Genomic DNA, 16844 nt, shown 5'->3' with positions numbered 1-16844 from the left:
ATTGTATGGAATGCAAGTGAAGAGCGAAAGGCTCCTGGGTGTTTAGGGTACGTGACCCACCGAGAGCGTGGCTATGAGAAATGCGTGATTGGGAAAGAAAACTCGAGTATGAAAGAAGACAGAGTGCAAGGTTTAATGAGAGTGCAAGGGCTGTCCTAGGGCAGTTCTGTAGCGACCAAGTTCTCACCCTCGCCGATAGATGGATTCCTACTTGAAGGAGGTTCGAGGACTTTCTCGCAAGTCCTCGGTGAAGCCTCGACCTTCCTTAAATAGAAGTTCCTATGCCACCTAAGTATTCCTGGTCCAAGGCAGGGCCTGCTAGAAGAAAGCCTTACCGATGAGTCCACTAGCAGGCCCGGGACGAAACGCATCCCTTCCTTTTCCTGTCGTCCTTCTACCTGCTATCCTATCAACAGCAACGACGACCACGGGGATACCAACTGGCCAGCACCATAGAACACCAGCCTATCATACGGAGCCACAAGAGACAACACAGTTCGTAACAAGTGCTCCGCTCGAGTACATCGAGTCAACTATTGCACTTAATAAACCTCTCCCTTGGAGACAGAATATTTGGAGTGGTATCCACTCTTAACCTGATATCCATTTCCTACAGTTCTATACGAGGTTTGAAAGACAAGTCCTGTCTTGAGAGTCGGGGACAGTGCTTTACGGAGTTTGAAGAGTTGACGTGTGAGTGTGAGTTGCGTGATCATAGTTCAGTTATTAGTCTAATCTTTTAGTTTGTACTTTACTCCTAAGTTTCTTTAGCTCGTAATAAAAATATATTGGAATTAAACAACATCTTTTCTTCCCTATATTCGCCAATCATAATATATCCTATACATCTTCATCCACAATTTCAAGAAGCAAATTGGAAGGTGTCTAGCGAGTGAGTAGACATGTCTGACGTTTAGTCTTCCTAAAACCAGCATCTCTCCATTGGTAGCTGAGGGATTAACGACGTAATGCCGTTGATCAAGCAAGAGACCAGATCCAAGAGGAATAGATCCTCGTGCTCGTGTGTCCCGAGTGTTGCTCGTATGTCGTGTCAAGAGTTCATGACGCGTCTGTCAAGGTTTCAGACGCTAGGTCCCAGCTCTAGCTAGCTCACGTGACACACGCTGCTTTTTCGCGACTATGGAAGTCTCTTTAGACCTTGACACCTGGAACAGGCGTTTCTCCATTCTCTGCTGCATAAGGTATTTAATCCTTCCTCTGGAAGCAGCCTCATTCAGTGGCAGCTCGATGCTCTGCAGAGACAGGTAGCCTCCGTTCAAAGGCTGTCCACGTTGCATTGGCAAAACCATTTGTATCGATATTAAAGACTTTATTTCCAACTATTTATTCTACATTATATCTGAACCTTCTGACACGATGATATAAGTGTGAGGTATATCTTTACGGGTCCCTGTAAATGAACTTCCTTTCTTGCTCTCCTCCCCTTGGAACGTGTCTTCCGTGGCCCCATCTACCGCTTTGCCATTTCTCACAGGATTGTTGCTGGTAAGGCGAGGAGAATCCACTCTGTCAGAATTTATAGTTCCCGTGACGGTGGACTCCCGTGGTAGATTTATCACGATATTAGGCTGTATAAAAAGAAAATACGAAAAGAGATGTGAACACGTGATTCAGAGACGTCCAATTGCACTTGTGTAGTGCACGTTTGTAGGGAATAGCGAAGGATTAAAATAGGATTTAGTTCGATAGAGGCAAGATGGAAATTCCAGCGTAGTAAGATTAATAGTCTCGCAGCGAATGATATTTTGTTGAGTATATTTAACCCTTCGTATTCTTGTGTGACTCGTGACATTTGTGGGGCAAGTCATGCAACGTGACGACACAAAAAGTGGATTACTATAATTGTAAGTAATTGTAAGTAACAGTGAGTAATGTTAAATTAGTAATACCGTGACCAATCATTTGATTCTCCTCTTAAATAATAGGAGATAATATGACAGGAATTTATGGTATTTATGAATTCGTGAGTCATTATACTTCATATAGAAGTAATGGAGAAATTAATAAATTAGATATTAATAGAAAAATTAATATTAATACGAAATTGAAATAAATTAATCGATAGAGAAGTATATAAGAATGTGATGAACTTTAAATGTGCCATTGTGATCATTCACGATCCACGAAATCATTATCCTCGTTATGATGATTTATGTCTGGATGATCGAAGATCTTCTTATGTGAATTTCTTTTGTCTCGAACTATATATGATCACTTGAGAATGATTAATCGAGTATTCGATTCACGTCGAATATTAAAGTATACTATATTTATGCTACAGTGACAAATATATTTTACTTCAAAAACAAATAAAAAGTTGTTAAAAATAAGTCCCCGTAATCTCATATCAAGCTATTAGAAATTTAACATCTGATGAACCCTGAATATTTTACTGCAATAATATATTTCATATTCCTACTCGAGAATTAAAACGTTATATTTATACTATATTTATAAATACATTTCATAAATAAATAAATAAAAGCAATTAAAAAAGAAAGTCCCTATTACTCAATTTCAAGGTATCACAAAATCAAAATTATTATAACTTATATAATATATACAATTTCATTCTATAAACAACCAAAAAGTTACTAAAAAGATCCCCCTAACATTACCCTAAGTTATCACAAAATGGAAATTGAATTATTAATTAAATACAAACATTTTACTATCATATTTCAGATTTTCAATAAATAATTTACTTTAAATATTATTAACATATATTACATTTACATCATATTAACAAATATATTTTTCATTTTATAAATAACCAAAGAATTACCAAGAAAATCCCCATAATCTTACCCTGAATTATTACAAAATCGAAATTAAAATTCCAATGAAATTAAAATATTTTACTACCATATTTCATATTTCCAATAAATAATTTACTTCAAGTATTATTAACATATATTACATCTACATCACATTAACAAATATTATTTCATTTTACAAACAATCATAAAATTACCAAGAAAATCCCCATAATCTTACCCCAAGTTATCACAAAATGAAAATTGAATTTCCAATTAAATAAAAATATTTTACTACCATATTTCGTATTTCCAATAAATAATTCGTTTCGAGTATTATTAAAATATATTACATCTACACCATATCAGCAAATACATTTCATTTTATAAACAACCAAATAGTTACCAAAAAGGAATTACTTCGTGCCAAGTTACCATAAAATCCAATACATTCCTGTGATCAATCCTGAATATTTCAATAGTATACTCCACTCCTGCTCCCCATTCGCATACACACAGAGAACATCCCCGATTTTCCTCTCCCTTGCAAAATATCACTGATCAGTTCCACTCGCCGTTTTAAACCAAACACGACACGTCCCACGCCTGCACCTAATCTCGTGCAATCGAAAATCGTGGATAGAAGATAAAAGCAATCTTTTATTAAAATCTGTAGTCAGATATTTCGGTCGACGTCGGCACGGAACGTTGCAACACACGCTTGCTATACAAGAGAGGCGGTCTTTACACGCTACTCCTGCATTTTACATTTCCCGTTGCCTGTGAAAACGCGCTCTGACGTTTCTTGGAGAGGACCAGCATCCATGCTTTCTCATAAATTGCGGAAGGAAACCGCATTTTCCTCGCGGGACTGTCTAATGCGTTAAAATCTTGCCGAATCTTTATTTATTAATTGCGCGACCTCTGCGCCCACGAGCGCCTTTGTCGATATGCAAATTAGGCGAACGCGAATGAGGAGTATCTCCGATATTCGATGACGGTGGTTCATGGGAGTATCGAAGATAGGGTAATTCGGTTTCGTTGGATAATTGGGAAAGCTGTAGTGAAGCGCTTTGAAATGTACCGCGTTGAGTAACCTCTGAAGAAGGTATTGTTGCGATATGGTGTTACGTTTAAATGGATTACTCTTTTCCTTTGGAAGATTGAATTATGCGCCGTGAGTACAGTCGGTTACAAAAGTATTGCTTTGGAGAAAGTTGAAAATATTTTTATTTTTCTTATGGGGTACCATGAGCGATGTATTTTATATAAAATGTAGGTTGTACTTAATATTGTAATAATTTTAGCTACTTATTGAAATTAATATTCTATTGTGTAATATTACATTTAATATTTATTATGTGTGATAATTCATTTTCGACTCAATAATATATTAATTGTGTATTATAAATAATATTCTCTTCAATACAAATGATATATTATTAATTAATATTATTCACAAGATTAATTCTATATTGTCACTGTATATTCTATATACAAAAATATTCCTTTGGAGAGAGTTGAATAATATAGGTTTGGATTTGGATTTCTTCATATTTTTATTTTTCTTATGGGTACCATGAGCGACGTATTTTATACAGAGTATAGATTGTACTTAATTTTATAATAATTTTAGTTATTTATTGAAATTAATATTCCAGTGTGTAATATCACAGTTAATATTAACTAATTTTAGACTCAGTGATATATTAATTTTGTATTATGAATAATATTCTGCTCAATACAAATGTTATATTATTAATTAATATTATTCTCAAACATTAATTCTATATTGTCCGTATCGTTGTATATTCTATATTAAATATTTTTCTCCACAGTATACTTTATGTATCTTATATTAATTATACTTCGCAAATTATACTTCATAACACGATTCATTTTTTGTATCCATTATATCTTTATATGAAATTCAGAATATAAAATTGAAATTACACGTAAAAATACCTTTGTAACCGACTGTGCTTGAGATAAACAAAATTTCTCATCGTGCACAATAATACATTACTAAAATCGTTTCTTTATCAGCATTTCGAAACAAAAAATTTTACATAATTCATCTTATTTTCAATTTACCCTGCATTTAATCCAATCATTTTTCTGGTCACCAATTTCAATTATATTTCGTAATTAACAACTTTGAATCGTTATTTTCACATTGAGGAAAGGACCAAGAGAATATTATTTGTAGAATGACAATAATTAATATCGTTAAAATGATTAATTAAAGGATTCCGTTTTTAATTACATTATACCTGTAAATTTAGAACATTCTCCAAACCTATGGTGGCTGGTCTCGTTCTCAATGATCCCGATAGAGAGTCAGGTGTCAGTTGAGATTGGATATAGTTGGCATCCTGATTAACCAGACACCTCGGTCGTCTTGGTATTTCCGCTGGAAGCACTCGTCGCCTTTGTTTCGGTAACTTGCTACGAGCCTGCAACAATTTATTTTCCAAAGTAAAAATTAAATATATTTCATATACAAATTTATCGCGATCAAATATTTTCCTAATACAGAAACTACGATTTATGGTTGAAGAAATATATAACACGCATAATTCGTGTCATCGAAGATCCTCAAACCCATCCCTCCATTTATCTCCTCATTAGCATCCACACCTATCCCTGCGATCATCCCGCCCTCTACCCAAAACTTAATTTCAGTCTATCATTACATTCCACCCTTCCTGCCATTTATTATCCCTCCGCCACTAAGATACCCCCTCCAGGGAAGAAAGATCCACAAGGCGAAATAAAAGGGCAACTTCTAAACGTTTCATTTTCACGGTATTTCCCTCGAAGAACTTTCGAGATGCTTCCACTCGCGGATGGAACTTTCGAGTTTCCTTAAACTCGCGAGCACAAAATTCCAGGCCCGAATCTCGACAGAGATAAAACGTTTAATAGCGAAGTTCGCGGACGAGCGCGGCCGTGGAGCGCGCGCATCGAGGGCTAACGCCGGTGCCGATTAATTGGCTGGCAACTAGCGCCGCCACGGCCGCTAACTCGGCCGCGTATCCGCGTCGCTTCTTCGACGGCCGCTAATAAAAAATTGACACGGGCGCGAAACTTCTTGCGGTCCCCGCCCATTGGTGGAAAGTTTCAAATTGGCTGGTGAGAAGTGCTGAAGTTTACATGTTGCCCCGGCTGAATGGACTTCCGCTTCCGTGTTCCCGGTGAACACGAGGCTCCTGCGAACTCTGTTCGTGCCCCCGGGGCGACTTAATTCCATGAGAAAGAGAAGAATCTTCGCTGACGTCGAGTTCCTGTCGTGTTGGCAAAAATTGTCCACGGCTATGGGTTTATTAGGTGACACGGCTCGCGGAGAATACCGGTGGAATCGAGGCAAGTGAATTTGTACGCGGTGCTAGAGAGATTTGCTTTTCGGCTAGGGGAATTAGCGGAATTGAGCGAGTTTGATTTGTAGTTTTGGGTTTCGTGGGGAGTAGGGAGGATTGGGTTAGGGGAAATTCATTTGGATTTTGGCGTAGTTCTATTATTCTGTTTGTGATACTTCGTTGTGTTATTTGTTGAGGTATTATGGTATTATTTTTTGCACTATTATTGCTTTGATTTTATTATTTTGATTATTTATTATTGTACATCGTATATTATTTGTTATTTGTATTTATTATTTATTGCATTATTGTTGCTATGATTTTATTATTTTAATTATTTATTATTGTATATTATTTGCTATTTTTATTTATTATTTATTGCACTATTGTTGATATGATTTTATTATTTTGATTATTCATTATTGTAAATTGTGTATTGTATATTATTTGTTATTTGTACTTATTATTTATTACACTATTGTTGCTATGATTTTATTATTTAGATTATTTATTATTGTATATTGTATGTTATTTGTTATTTGTTTTTATTATTTATTGCAATATTGTTGCTATGATTTTATTATTTTAATTATTTATTATTGCATATCGTATATTATTTGTTATTTGTATTTATTATTTATTGCACTATTGTTACTATGATTATTATTTTGATTATTTATTATTGTATATTTGTTGATTATATTATTCGTTGTTAAGTGTGTTCTTTTTTTAGTAGATATTTAGTGGATTGTTAGTTAACTTATTACGAGATATTTGCTTACAATAATTATTTATTATTTGTTACTGCATAGAGCTACTTTTTACATTCTTTATCTACTGTTTGTTATTTACTATTTGTCACTTGCATTATTTATTGCTTAATATTTTATTACCTTTTATGCTATATATTATATATTATATATTATACTATTAGAAAAGGCACTCATAGAAACCTCACCATCTTTTAATAATTAATTGTTAATATTCCAGCAATTTTCTCACCTTCTCAATGAAATTTTCAACGAACCATGGAACTATAATTTCCCTAACGAATTACTACGCGGCAAATAAAATGTTCATATAATTACACTATAAAATATTCAACAAATTTTTTGCTAGGAACTTATCATTATTTGTAACGACCTATTAAATGCATATTTTAATTACAATTTATCATGGAAATAAATTTTAATTCAAAACGAAGTGACAAAAATTCTGCAACTATATCTGACATACTTGTAATACACTGCCTGTCCAAAGAGAAGAGAAGAGGAAATACAGTTTGGAAATGAGTCACAAACCTGCGTATGGGAATAAAACATGGAGAAGTTGCTGACGATAACAGGAACCGGAAGAGCAATGGCTAAAACGCCTGCGATAGCGCACAGTCCCCCGATGAACATTCCGGGAAAGGTTTTTGGTGTCATGTCGCCGTAGCCAACTGTCGTCATGGTCACCAAAGCCCACCAGAGGCCGCGTGGTATGCTGTCGAAGTCGTTATGCGGGTTCTCCTACCAGCAGAAGGGGTTTTATGAAGGATCGTTTTAAGATTTATCGACTGCAGCAGTAAAACTCTTAGCAACGAATCGTGAATTTTTCAATTTGAAATTACAAATTTTTCAAACGCGAAATAATTTCTCGACGAGGTATCTGCGATTGAAATAAAAATGGCGTATGTGAAATTTATATAACGATTATTTCTTAATTCGGTTGAAAATATTCGAGAATTTTTATTAATTAATTTAAGAGTTATTTAAGAGGTTGATTCAGTTTCAGTGCATTACGTATTCGTTAGAATAAAATGAATAAAATAAACTTTACATTAAAAAGAAAGGTATGCAATTTAGCTAATAAGAAGAATGGATGTTCAGAATTTTAAACGGCAATATCTCAAATGAAAATGAATATTTCCTTACAGCTAGAGTAACACTCTTTTCTGAAACTGAAAATTAAATATCTAATAAGTTGAATTTTGTTTACCTTTGGGTGAGAAAGAATTATGATTGTTATAATTTTATAAAATTCTGTACACTTTAACGATTGCAATAATAATGTAATAATAATTATAACAAATTTGTTAAACGGATTATAATAATTTTATAAAACTATTGGTTTATTAAATATTGGAAAACTCTAATGGAATAGTGTACTATGTGAAATATAATGGTAAAAATGGGACAAGGGGAATACAGAATGTAACAAAATATAGGTACACGGGTATGTAATTTGTAAGTCGTGTGTATGAATATGGAGAGGTTTAAATAAAGCTGAAATCTAGAATGGAAATCCTCTGTAAGTCCCCGTCTGCTGTCAATCAAAAGTGATTACTGTGACAGAAATATGCTATGCATCAACTAAAAGGGCACAAAGCATGGACTATACTAGAATTATACGTCTGTATTTTTATTGTAAAAGTGGCTCACCATCTTGTAAAATGTATAATTCCATAATTATATTTATATTTGTAATGACATTTATATATTAATATCAATAATGATTATAAATAATAATAAATATTGTAACATTGATAAAAATTATACGTATAATGTAACATAAATTACACACTGAATTAATGCGACAATCCAATAACTCACATTACACTCACATTATTATAGGCAACAATTCAGTATTGAAAACATTGTAATAAATAATCTACAATAATTAATTGAAACCATACTAAGCCTCTAAATAAATTTAATAAAACATTTAAATTTTTGTTCATACCACTATGCAAGTGATTCCATTTTATTAACAATGAAACAATTGTTTAAGTACATAAAAGGATTTATATACACTGCAGTTTCTAAAGCATCGTAATTTATAAGAAAATATATGAATAACAAAATCTACAAAAGAAACAGTGGATCTAAGACACTCTAATAAATTGTAATTCTTTTCTTTATAAGCAAAAGATTCCAATTACTACAAATTTTATTAATTATGATACTAATTCTATTATGTAATTCTTGTAATTAAATTTTATTATAATTCTTTCTTTTTTATAAGCAAAAAGATTTCAATTTTGACTTCAGAATTGCAAAAATAGAAATTGATGAAAGAAAATGGATTAATTCTACACGTCAATTCTATTAAGATATTTATATTGTGAAAATAAGTAACTAATTTCAAGATTTCAACGTGCACTCGAAAATCCAAAATATATTCGAACGACGTCGATAAAACTGTCATAGATTGGAATAAAAGAGAAATAACTGCAATATGACAGAACAAACTGAAAACGAAATATCCATTCTTCTCGTGTGTAAAAATTTGTCAAGTGAGCTGCACGATATACACAGATCGATTTAAGTATCAGTGATCTCACGTGACGATGAACGAAAGGGCAAAAGTACTCTATTTTCCATTTTTTGATCAATGGCAACATTCAAAACGAGCTATAATATAATATAAAACTGTCACTGGGAATTAAAACATTCCATCTTTCATTTCCAATTGCCAATTCATCTTTCACTTTGCTTCTAATTCATTTTATTTTGAATTGCATATTTTCTTTCTTTTTTAAAATCGAGTAATACCGTTTCGATTAAAATAATAATTTGTATGTACTTGATGTTAAACGAAGAACCATGTATCGTACAAACGAGAAATAAATTTAAAAACTGAATATTTCTAGTAATAAAGAAATTATACATTTGAGGCGGAACATAAAAAAAATTATTTGACATAATAATTCGAAAATAATTATTTGGAATAAGTACTATAAACTATTAAAAAATATAATAATAATCACAGTAAGCCAATAATAATTTTAATAAGCAGTAATAAAATAAACATATAACGCTGTACATTAATAAATTAATTATTATAGCTTGACAAATGACCAATAATTAATTTGATGAAAAATATAAATAATTTAATTACAAATATATAAACCCATTTTTCATCTGAAATTTCTTCAAAAAGTACAAATATATAAATTTACTTTTCATCTGACAATGAGATTATTTCAAAAAAATTTATAAGGCAATCAAATTAAAAAATTCTTCAAGAAACCTAAGTGTGCACTCGTTGCTAGTAAAACGCTCGAAAAATTCTGTATAATCAAGTTTTCAACCTTCCATCTTTCAAATAAAACAGAACTTCCCCCACTCTTTATTTTCACGAAGAGATTGTCTAACTACTTTGACAGACACAACACCCACATTCCATCATGGAGCTTACTCGTATCAGGAAACCCTATATTTAACATAGTACACTAAAGCAAGAACTAGAGATTCCCTAGACATAACATAGTTTACTAAAGCGAGAGCTACAGGTTCAAGGGGTGTCTAATTAGCTCAGTTAGACATAGGGAACTCACCTGAAGACGTTCCGCGATGAAAATGAGACTGGCGAAGACAACGATGCCCAGGACGAGGAAGAAGACCAGCAGCGCCAGCTCCTTGGCAGACGCCTTGAACGTGTGGATCAGGATTCTGAGCCCGGGAGAGTGTCTCGTCAGCTTGAAGAGCCGTAGGACCCTAGCTATCGACAGGATCTCGAGATACAGGCTGGACTGAGTCAGGAACTCCGTGTAAAAGCTCAACGTGGCTGCTAAGTCGATTGCGTTCACCGGTGACACGGCGAATCTCTTCAGACTGGGGCTAACCTGTAATCAGATCCACCGACGAATCAGACGGGATGAGAATCTACAGCTGATCAGCTGGGTTTAGCGTTTAGCTGACACATTGGGTCTAATCTTTATAATAGTGGGATTGAAGACTGTCAATGGAGCTGATTCCTATTTTATTCTATTTTATTTCCAGTATTAGGTCTCTTCCATTCGATACTGCATGTAGACTATCTTCCTTTCTATGAAATTATCCAAATTATTAATATTAATAATAAATTACGTGTGATTATGGTTGAAGTATGAAACGAAAGCTATGAGTATCTTTACAAAACAAATCAATCTTTAATAGTTTATTTTACTACTAGAGATGATACCTTAATAAATAATTTATGTGCTATTTACTTATATTGCTTTAGAGAGAGAGAGAGAGAGAGAGAGACAGACAGACAGAGAGAGAGAGAACAGGAAGAGAACAGAAAGAGGAAGGAGAATAGAGAATAGATATCAGAATCTGAAGCTTGTAATATTATTTAACACAAAAGAAAGGAAGGATTAATTATTCTATAGTCTCAGTTACTATGTTGCAATGAAATCTAGTGTGTACTATAAAATCACCAAAATAGGCATTCCCTGTCCTCGAATACCATTCAAGTGTAATAAGTATTATACGACAGTCTGTAATAACTCTACGACAACTCTTGAACACTCAACTCCTCATAACCACCTTATAATCCTCAATTTCCTATTAATTTTCATGTAATTCTTGTTCCAAACCATGCATTCTAACGTTATCGATTAATTATCTACGTTCCTATCATTCTCGCTCTATATATCCATTCATAAGGCCATAAAACATACTCAAGTACTCAAAACTACGACTCACTCTGCGCCCCCTTCAGGCGATTATCACAAGTACTCGGTCCAAACACTCTCCTTTCACATCTCGAGCAACTAGCACCAAGAATTCTGCGTCAAACTTTCTACGTTACTACACGATAATACTCCACATAAATACCACAACCGCCATAATAATAAAGAGAAACGATAATCCAAACGTCCAAACGTCCTATTAACATGAACCTAACAAGAAAAGATGGGAGCTCCTGCATTCGAAAGTTGCCTAGCCTCAGCGCCTCTAGCGAGCATCCCTGGAGGCTCCGCCTAACGCTGCAAATGCGAATTCAATAATTGCGCGATTGATCACCAGACGGCGTATGATTTATGCAGGATCTCTCGCGACGGCGAAAAATCTTTCGCGCTTTGTCTACGTCGTTGGAATTTCTCGCACGTTCTCGTCCTTCCACGTGGAAAAATCAATACACGAAATCGCTACGGCCACCAAAACATCACGCGAAATGTAAATTACAGAAGTGATCTTTCGGAAGTCGCGTGCAACGTCACCTCGTCCCGTTGTTTCGCTTGGTTTTAAAAGCGACTGGCTGTGGCCAGCTGGAAGCCATTACACAGAGACTAATCAAGAGCTAGATGGAATTATGATGTGACAGTTTAAAGCAAACGTGATATTTCACTTGGATTCCTGATGGAAACGGATCGTTTTTTAATTCAATGGACGTAGAAATTATTTGACGTTCGATACGGCTAGGTTATGATGTATAGTGATGAGGTTAGGTTGTTAAATCGAGGAAGAATTTTGTGATCTTCTGTAGATGATTAATTTTCAATGAGAGAATTAATAATTAATTTTTCATGTCCTGTTTAGGTTATCTTAAATATGATATTTTTATATACTGTGCATACTGAAGAACCGAAGTTATATTAAATTTACTCGAAAAAAATTACGGTTAGTATCATGAAGTAAAATTATGCAATCACTATGTTTAAGAAAAAATTAACAATTTTGTATGAAGTTAAATAACGTTTTAATATTGGAAATAATTAAGTATCACATTTAGTATCAATAATTAAGAAATTAAGTTACCAATTAATAGTAACTTGACTGTCATATAGTAATAATGAATAATACCGTACATAACCTCACAAATTCATTACATATTCATCTCTGTGTCAATCGAGATATATTTTTTCAAATATTCTTTTATAAAATCTTCACATACTACTCCACGAATATAAATTAGTTTTTCCAATCAAATATTCGTAAAACTTATGCCAACTGCAGTTTAAAGCTCTTCGAAAATAACTAGATACTTACATAACCTACATAATCTCAACAAATTCGTTATATATTTGTCTCTGTGTCAATCAAGCTATATTTTTTAAAATATTCTTTTATAAAATCTTCACATACTACTTCCCCACGACTACAAATTAGTTTTTCCAATCAAATGTTCGTAAAACTTATGCCAACTATAGTTTAAACCTCTTCGAAAATAACTAGATTCTTACATAACCTACATAATCTTAACAAATTCGTTACATATTCGTCTCTGTCTCAATCGAGATATATTTCATAAAACATTCTTTCGTCAAATTCCTGTAACCTGGAATATTACTTCTAAATGAATAAGCATTACGCATGCGGACCAAACTTGTTTCAAGTCCGATACAAACATCTTCGAACATAATTCGATACTCTACGTCATAGTGACACGATATCTTCTGCCATTGCTACCTCGTCATTCGGGTCGACCCACATTTAAACTGTTTTATCAAGAAACAAGCGAACCTCTTGCTACGCTAATTTATCTCTGTTAACAACCTAACCTGAACTAACTTGGACCGAAATGAATTTGTTTACTGCATGCCGTCAGCGTGCAAAAACGTGCTTTGTTCTAATGTTATACCATTGTGTCCCGGTGGCGAACCACTTTTGCCCCTGTCACTCACGTGCACTTGAAAAGGACGTAATTACAGTGCAAGGTTGCTTCATTATTCACTTGTTCTTAATAGTACGAAATACAGTAATAAAAGCTTCCATAACAATCGCATTAAGCTATAGCGATTTATTTAGCTCTTTCCACTCTTGCATCTTTAAAAGTCGAGTAGCGTTGAAGGTGCGTAAAATTGGGGAGAAAAAGAATGTTCTTGATTTAATTTTCTCTAATTCATGTACGTTGTTGTATTGTCGAATCTTGCATTGTACAGGTGTGTGGGATAGTTAATTAATTTCGTGGACAGTCAATTAATTTTGAGAACGTATAACAGGTGCTGATTAATTAATTTGTACGAGAAAGTATTATTTATTACAATTATTTGCGAGATATTTCAGGAGAAATTAGTTATTTTGAAGTATGCTTTTTGCATGGTCTCCGATTATGTTAGCTGGATTCATAGGTTTAATTAATAACCATACCAACAATGTTAGAAAACAGTTCCACGATATAGGCAATATTTATATTAGATTTATTGAAGATATGGACCGTGGTGGCGCTAGTGAGTTAAATTGAAAATCGTCTTAAGCGACTAGAAATGAATCAATGTCATACTGAAACTTCCTGTTTTTAATTAGTAATACTTTTCATTAATATTATAATTACAACTTATTTTTATGATTTACAGACACCACATGTTTATAATAAATATGTCATAAATACTACACGTATCGTTTAGTTAATAACTATACCAGTAAAGTTAGAAAATAGTTCCACGATATACGCAATATTTATATTATGTTTATTGGAGATATGGATCGTGGTGGCGCTAGTGAGTTAAATAAATAATCGTCTTAAAGCTGCCATAAACAACGGGAAATGAATCAATGTCATACTAAAAATTCCTGTTTCTTAATTAGTAATACTTTTCATTAATATTATACGTTATTAATGACTTATTTTTATGATTCACAGATACTGCATGTTTATAATAAATATACCATAAATACTATGCGTATTTTCCAGTTAATAACTATAGCAACAAAGTTAGGAAATAGTTCCACAATCTACGACATATTTATATCCTATATATTGGAGATATGGGTCGTGGTGGCGCTAGTGAGTTAAATGGAAAATTGTCTTAAGCGATAAGAAATTAATCAACGACATACTGAAACTTCCTGTTTCTTAATTAGTAATACTATACGTTAGTAATACTATACATTAATATTATAAGTTACTTACGACTTATTTTTATGATTCACCGACACTACATGTTTATAATAAATATACCATAAATGCTATACTTATCGTTGAAATATTTCCCAATTTTCCTTCTTGCTATATGCTTCATTACCGTTTCAAATACTCCAGCAAAACGCATACACATGATTTTTTAAAACCAGCACGTGTAAACGTCCGATCACTTTCATGTACGAATAAAGGGAATAGTCGATGCCGTCGCAGTGTCGTTCGTGTGCCGTGCAGCTAAGTGGACGACAGCCTTTAGACACGTCGTTCCGAACTGTCGAACCATAAATATCCGAGCGTCGCGGCGAGGCAACAATAGAGGGAGTTTGGTACGTACCAAGCAGCGCAGTGTAATTTCCAAAGTGAACCAGGCATTGCACGCATGTTCGAGGTAAAAGAAGACCGGGTAAGAGTCGACGTCATCCCTGTTCCGTCCCGATTCCGAACGCACCGGTTCCCCTTGAAGTTGATTGTTTCTCGACTGTTTCGTCATCGTGTGACTCTTGAGGCAGAAGCAGAGGACCGAGAGGCAGATGAAAAGTATTGAAATACAGGCTATGCACTTGGCGGCGGTCGACGAGTACGGCTCATCGAACAGAGCCCAGATCCTTGGCCGTACTTTCTGCCATCTTGTCAAGGTCCCTCTGTTGTATTCATCCTCGAACCCGAAAAGTCGCGCGATCTCCTCGTCGCTCAGTTTTTCACCCTCCACGTCTAACTTATCGAGGATTGCCAGCGTTGCCTGGGTGTCCCTGTGGATGCTGTAGGTGCTCCAGCAACATGGCTCCACCTGCAACGAAATTAGCTGCAGTGTAGATATCACTGCATTTCCTAAGTTCAACGAGAACTGATAGGAAATATAAACAGCTGCACGTGAACAATTCGTGATCAGACCAGGGTGGAAACATCGGACCTGGTCTGGAGTTGATCCAGGCCAAATATCGAATATTTCTAGCAAAATTTTGGCTAATTTTATACGAAGGGACCCCCGTTTAGGACTTCCAAAAGTCGACCCTGAGCATCCATATTCAGCACCCATTTACCTACGTCCACAGCATCGATTATGTTACGATTTTGTTTATACTTCATGCCAATTCTCGTTGAACGGAGTATAGGTTCGGCGAAATTGCTGCATGGAAATGGGAAATTAATTGTTTTAGAATTTGGGATGATGGGTTGGGTGGAGTATTCAATTTGGGATTGTAAGGTTATTATGGATTATGGGTGTTTGAATTTTGTTATATTTGTTATGATGTATATTTTACATAGAGTGTGGTGGATATGCTATAGTAGTGGTGATATTCTGGGAATAATATAGCAACGAGTAGCTGCACTATGATATAATATTATACTTGATTCTAGAGCCATGGCTATATTATTACTATATTTATTATTAATGTACGTTACTGTACAGTAATATTGTACTGTTACTGTACTTAAATATTCTAAATTTGGGATTATGAGGTTATTATGAATTATGGGTGTTTGAATTTTGTTATATTTGTTACGACGTATATTTTATATAGAGTATGGTGGATATACTATAGTAATGGTGATATTCTGGAAATAATATAGCAACGAGTAGCTGCACTATAGTATAATATTATACTTGGTACTAGAGCATTGGCTATATTATTATTTGTTGTATTATTATTGCTGTACGTCACTGTATAGTAATATTGTGCTGTTACTGTACTAAAATATTCTAAATATTATATTATCCTGTATTAAAGTCAGTATTATTTTTTAAATTAGAAATGTATTCTCCGGATAACGAGATTGCCTCCAGCGAAGATGTTCTAGAAGCTTAAAACGTAACTAAAATACGAATTAGTTTCGTGATACAATCTCGTTGCCATGCTCAAAAAGTATTAAAAATTAATGTACAGTGTGATCTGGTTTGTGGCAGATAGGAACAGAGCTAAAATATTGTGGAAATTAAAAATATCATTATTCCGATTTTTGTATATTTTTATCTGTATATTATGTATCTGATAAAAGTTTACTTTATCGACTTTGCTCTAAACCTGTTTATTCTTCCCGGTTAGAAAAAACAAATACTGTATTCTAGCATAAATAAGAAATATAAATCAAG

General features: G+C 34.0%; 1 protein-coding gene across 1 annotated transcript in view; it reads right to left on the bottom strand.

The window, feature by feature from the left end:
- Positions 1 to 1349: 1349 nt before the first annotated feature.
- The window catches only part of LOC108549036 (potassium voltage-gated channel protein Shaw), a 27305-nt gene continuing 11810 nt past the window's right edge, over positions 1350 to 16844 (bottom strand). The window contains exons 3-7 of the mRNA XM_017902247.1: positions 15087 to 15539; positions 10458 to 10745; positions 7438 to 7647; positions 5051 to 5233; positions 1350 to 1589 (exon numbers count right to left, since the gene is read on the bottom strand). Coding sequence (XP_017757736.1) covers positions 1350 to 1589; positions 5051 to 5233; positions 7438 to 7647; positions 10458 to 10745; positions 15087 to 15539 — 1374 coding nt within the window. The remainder of the gene's footprint in view (positions 1590 to 5050; positions 5234 to 7437; positions 7648 to 10457; positions 10746 to 15086; positions 15540 to 16844) is intronic.

The sequence above is a fragment of the Eufriesea mexicana genome, unplaced genomic scaffold (genome assembly GCF_001483705.2).
Source record: "Eufriesea mexicana isolate 0111107269 unplaced genomic scaffold, ASM148370v2 scaffold1801, whole genome shotgun sequence".
NCBI lineage: Eukaryota > Metazoa > Arthropoda > Insecta > Hymenoptera > Apidae > Eufriesea > Eufriesea mexicana.
The sequence above is the reverse complement of the archived record's forward strand: the minus strand, read 5'-3'. Positions and strand labels throughout refer to the sequence as shown.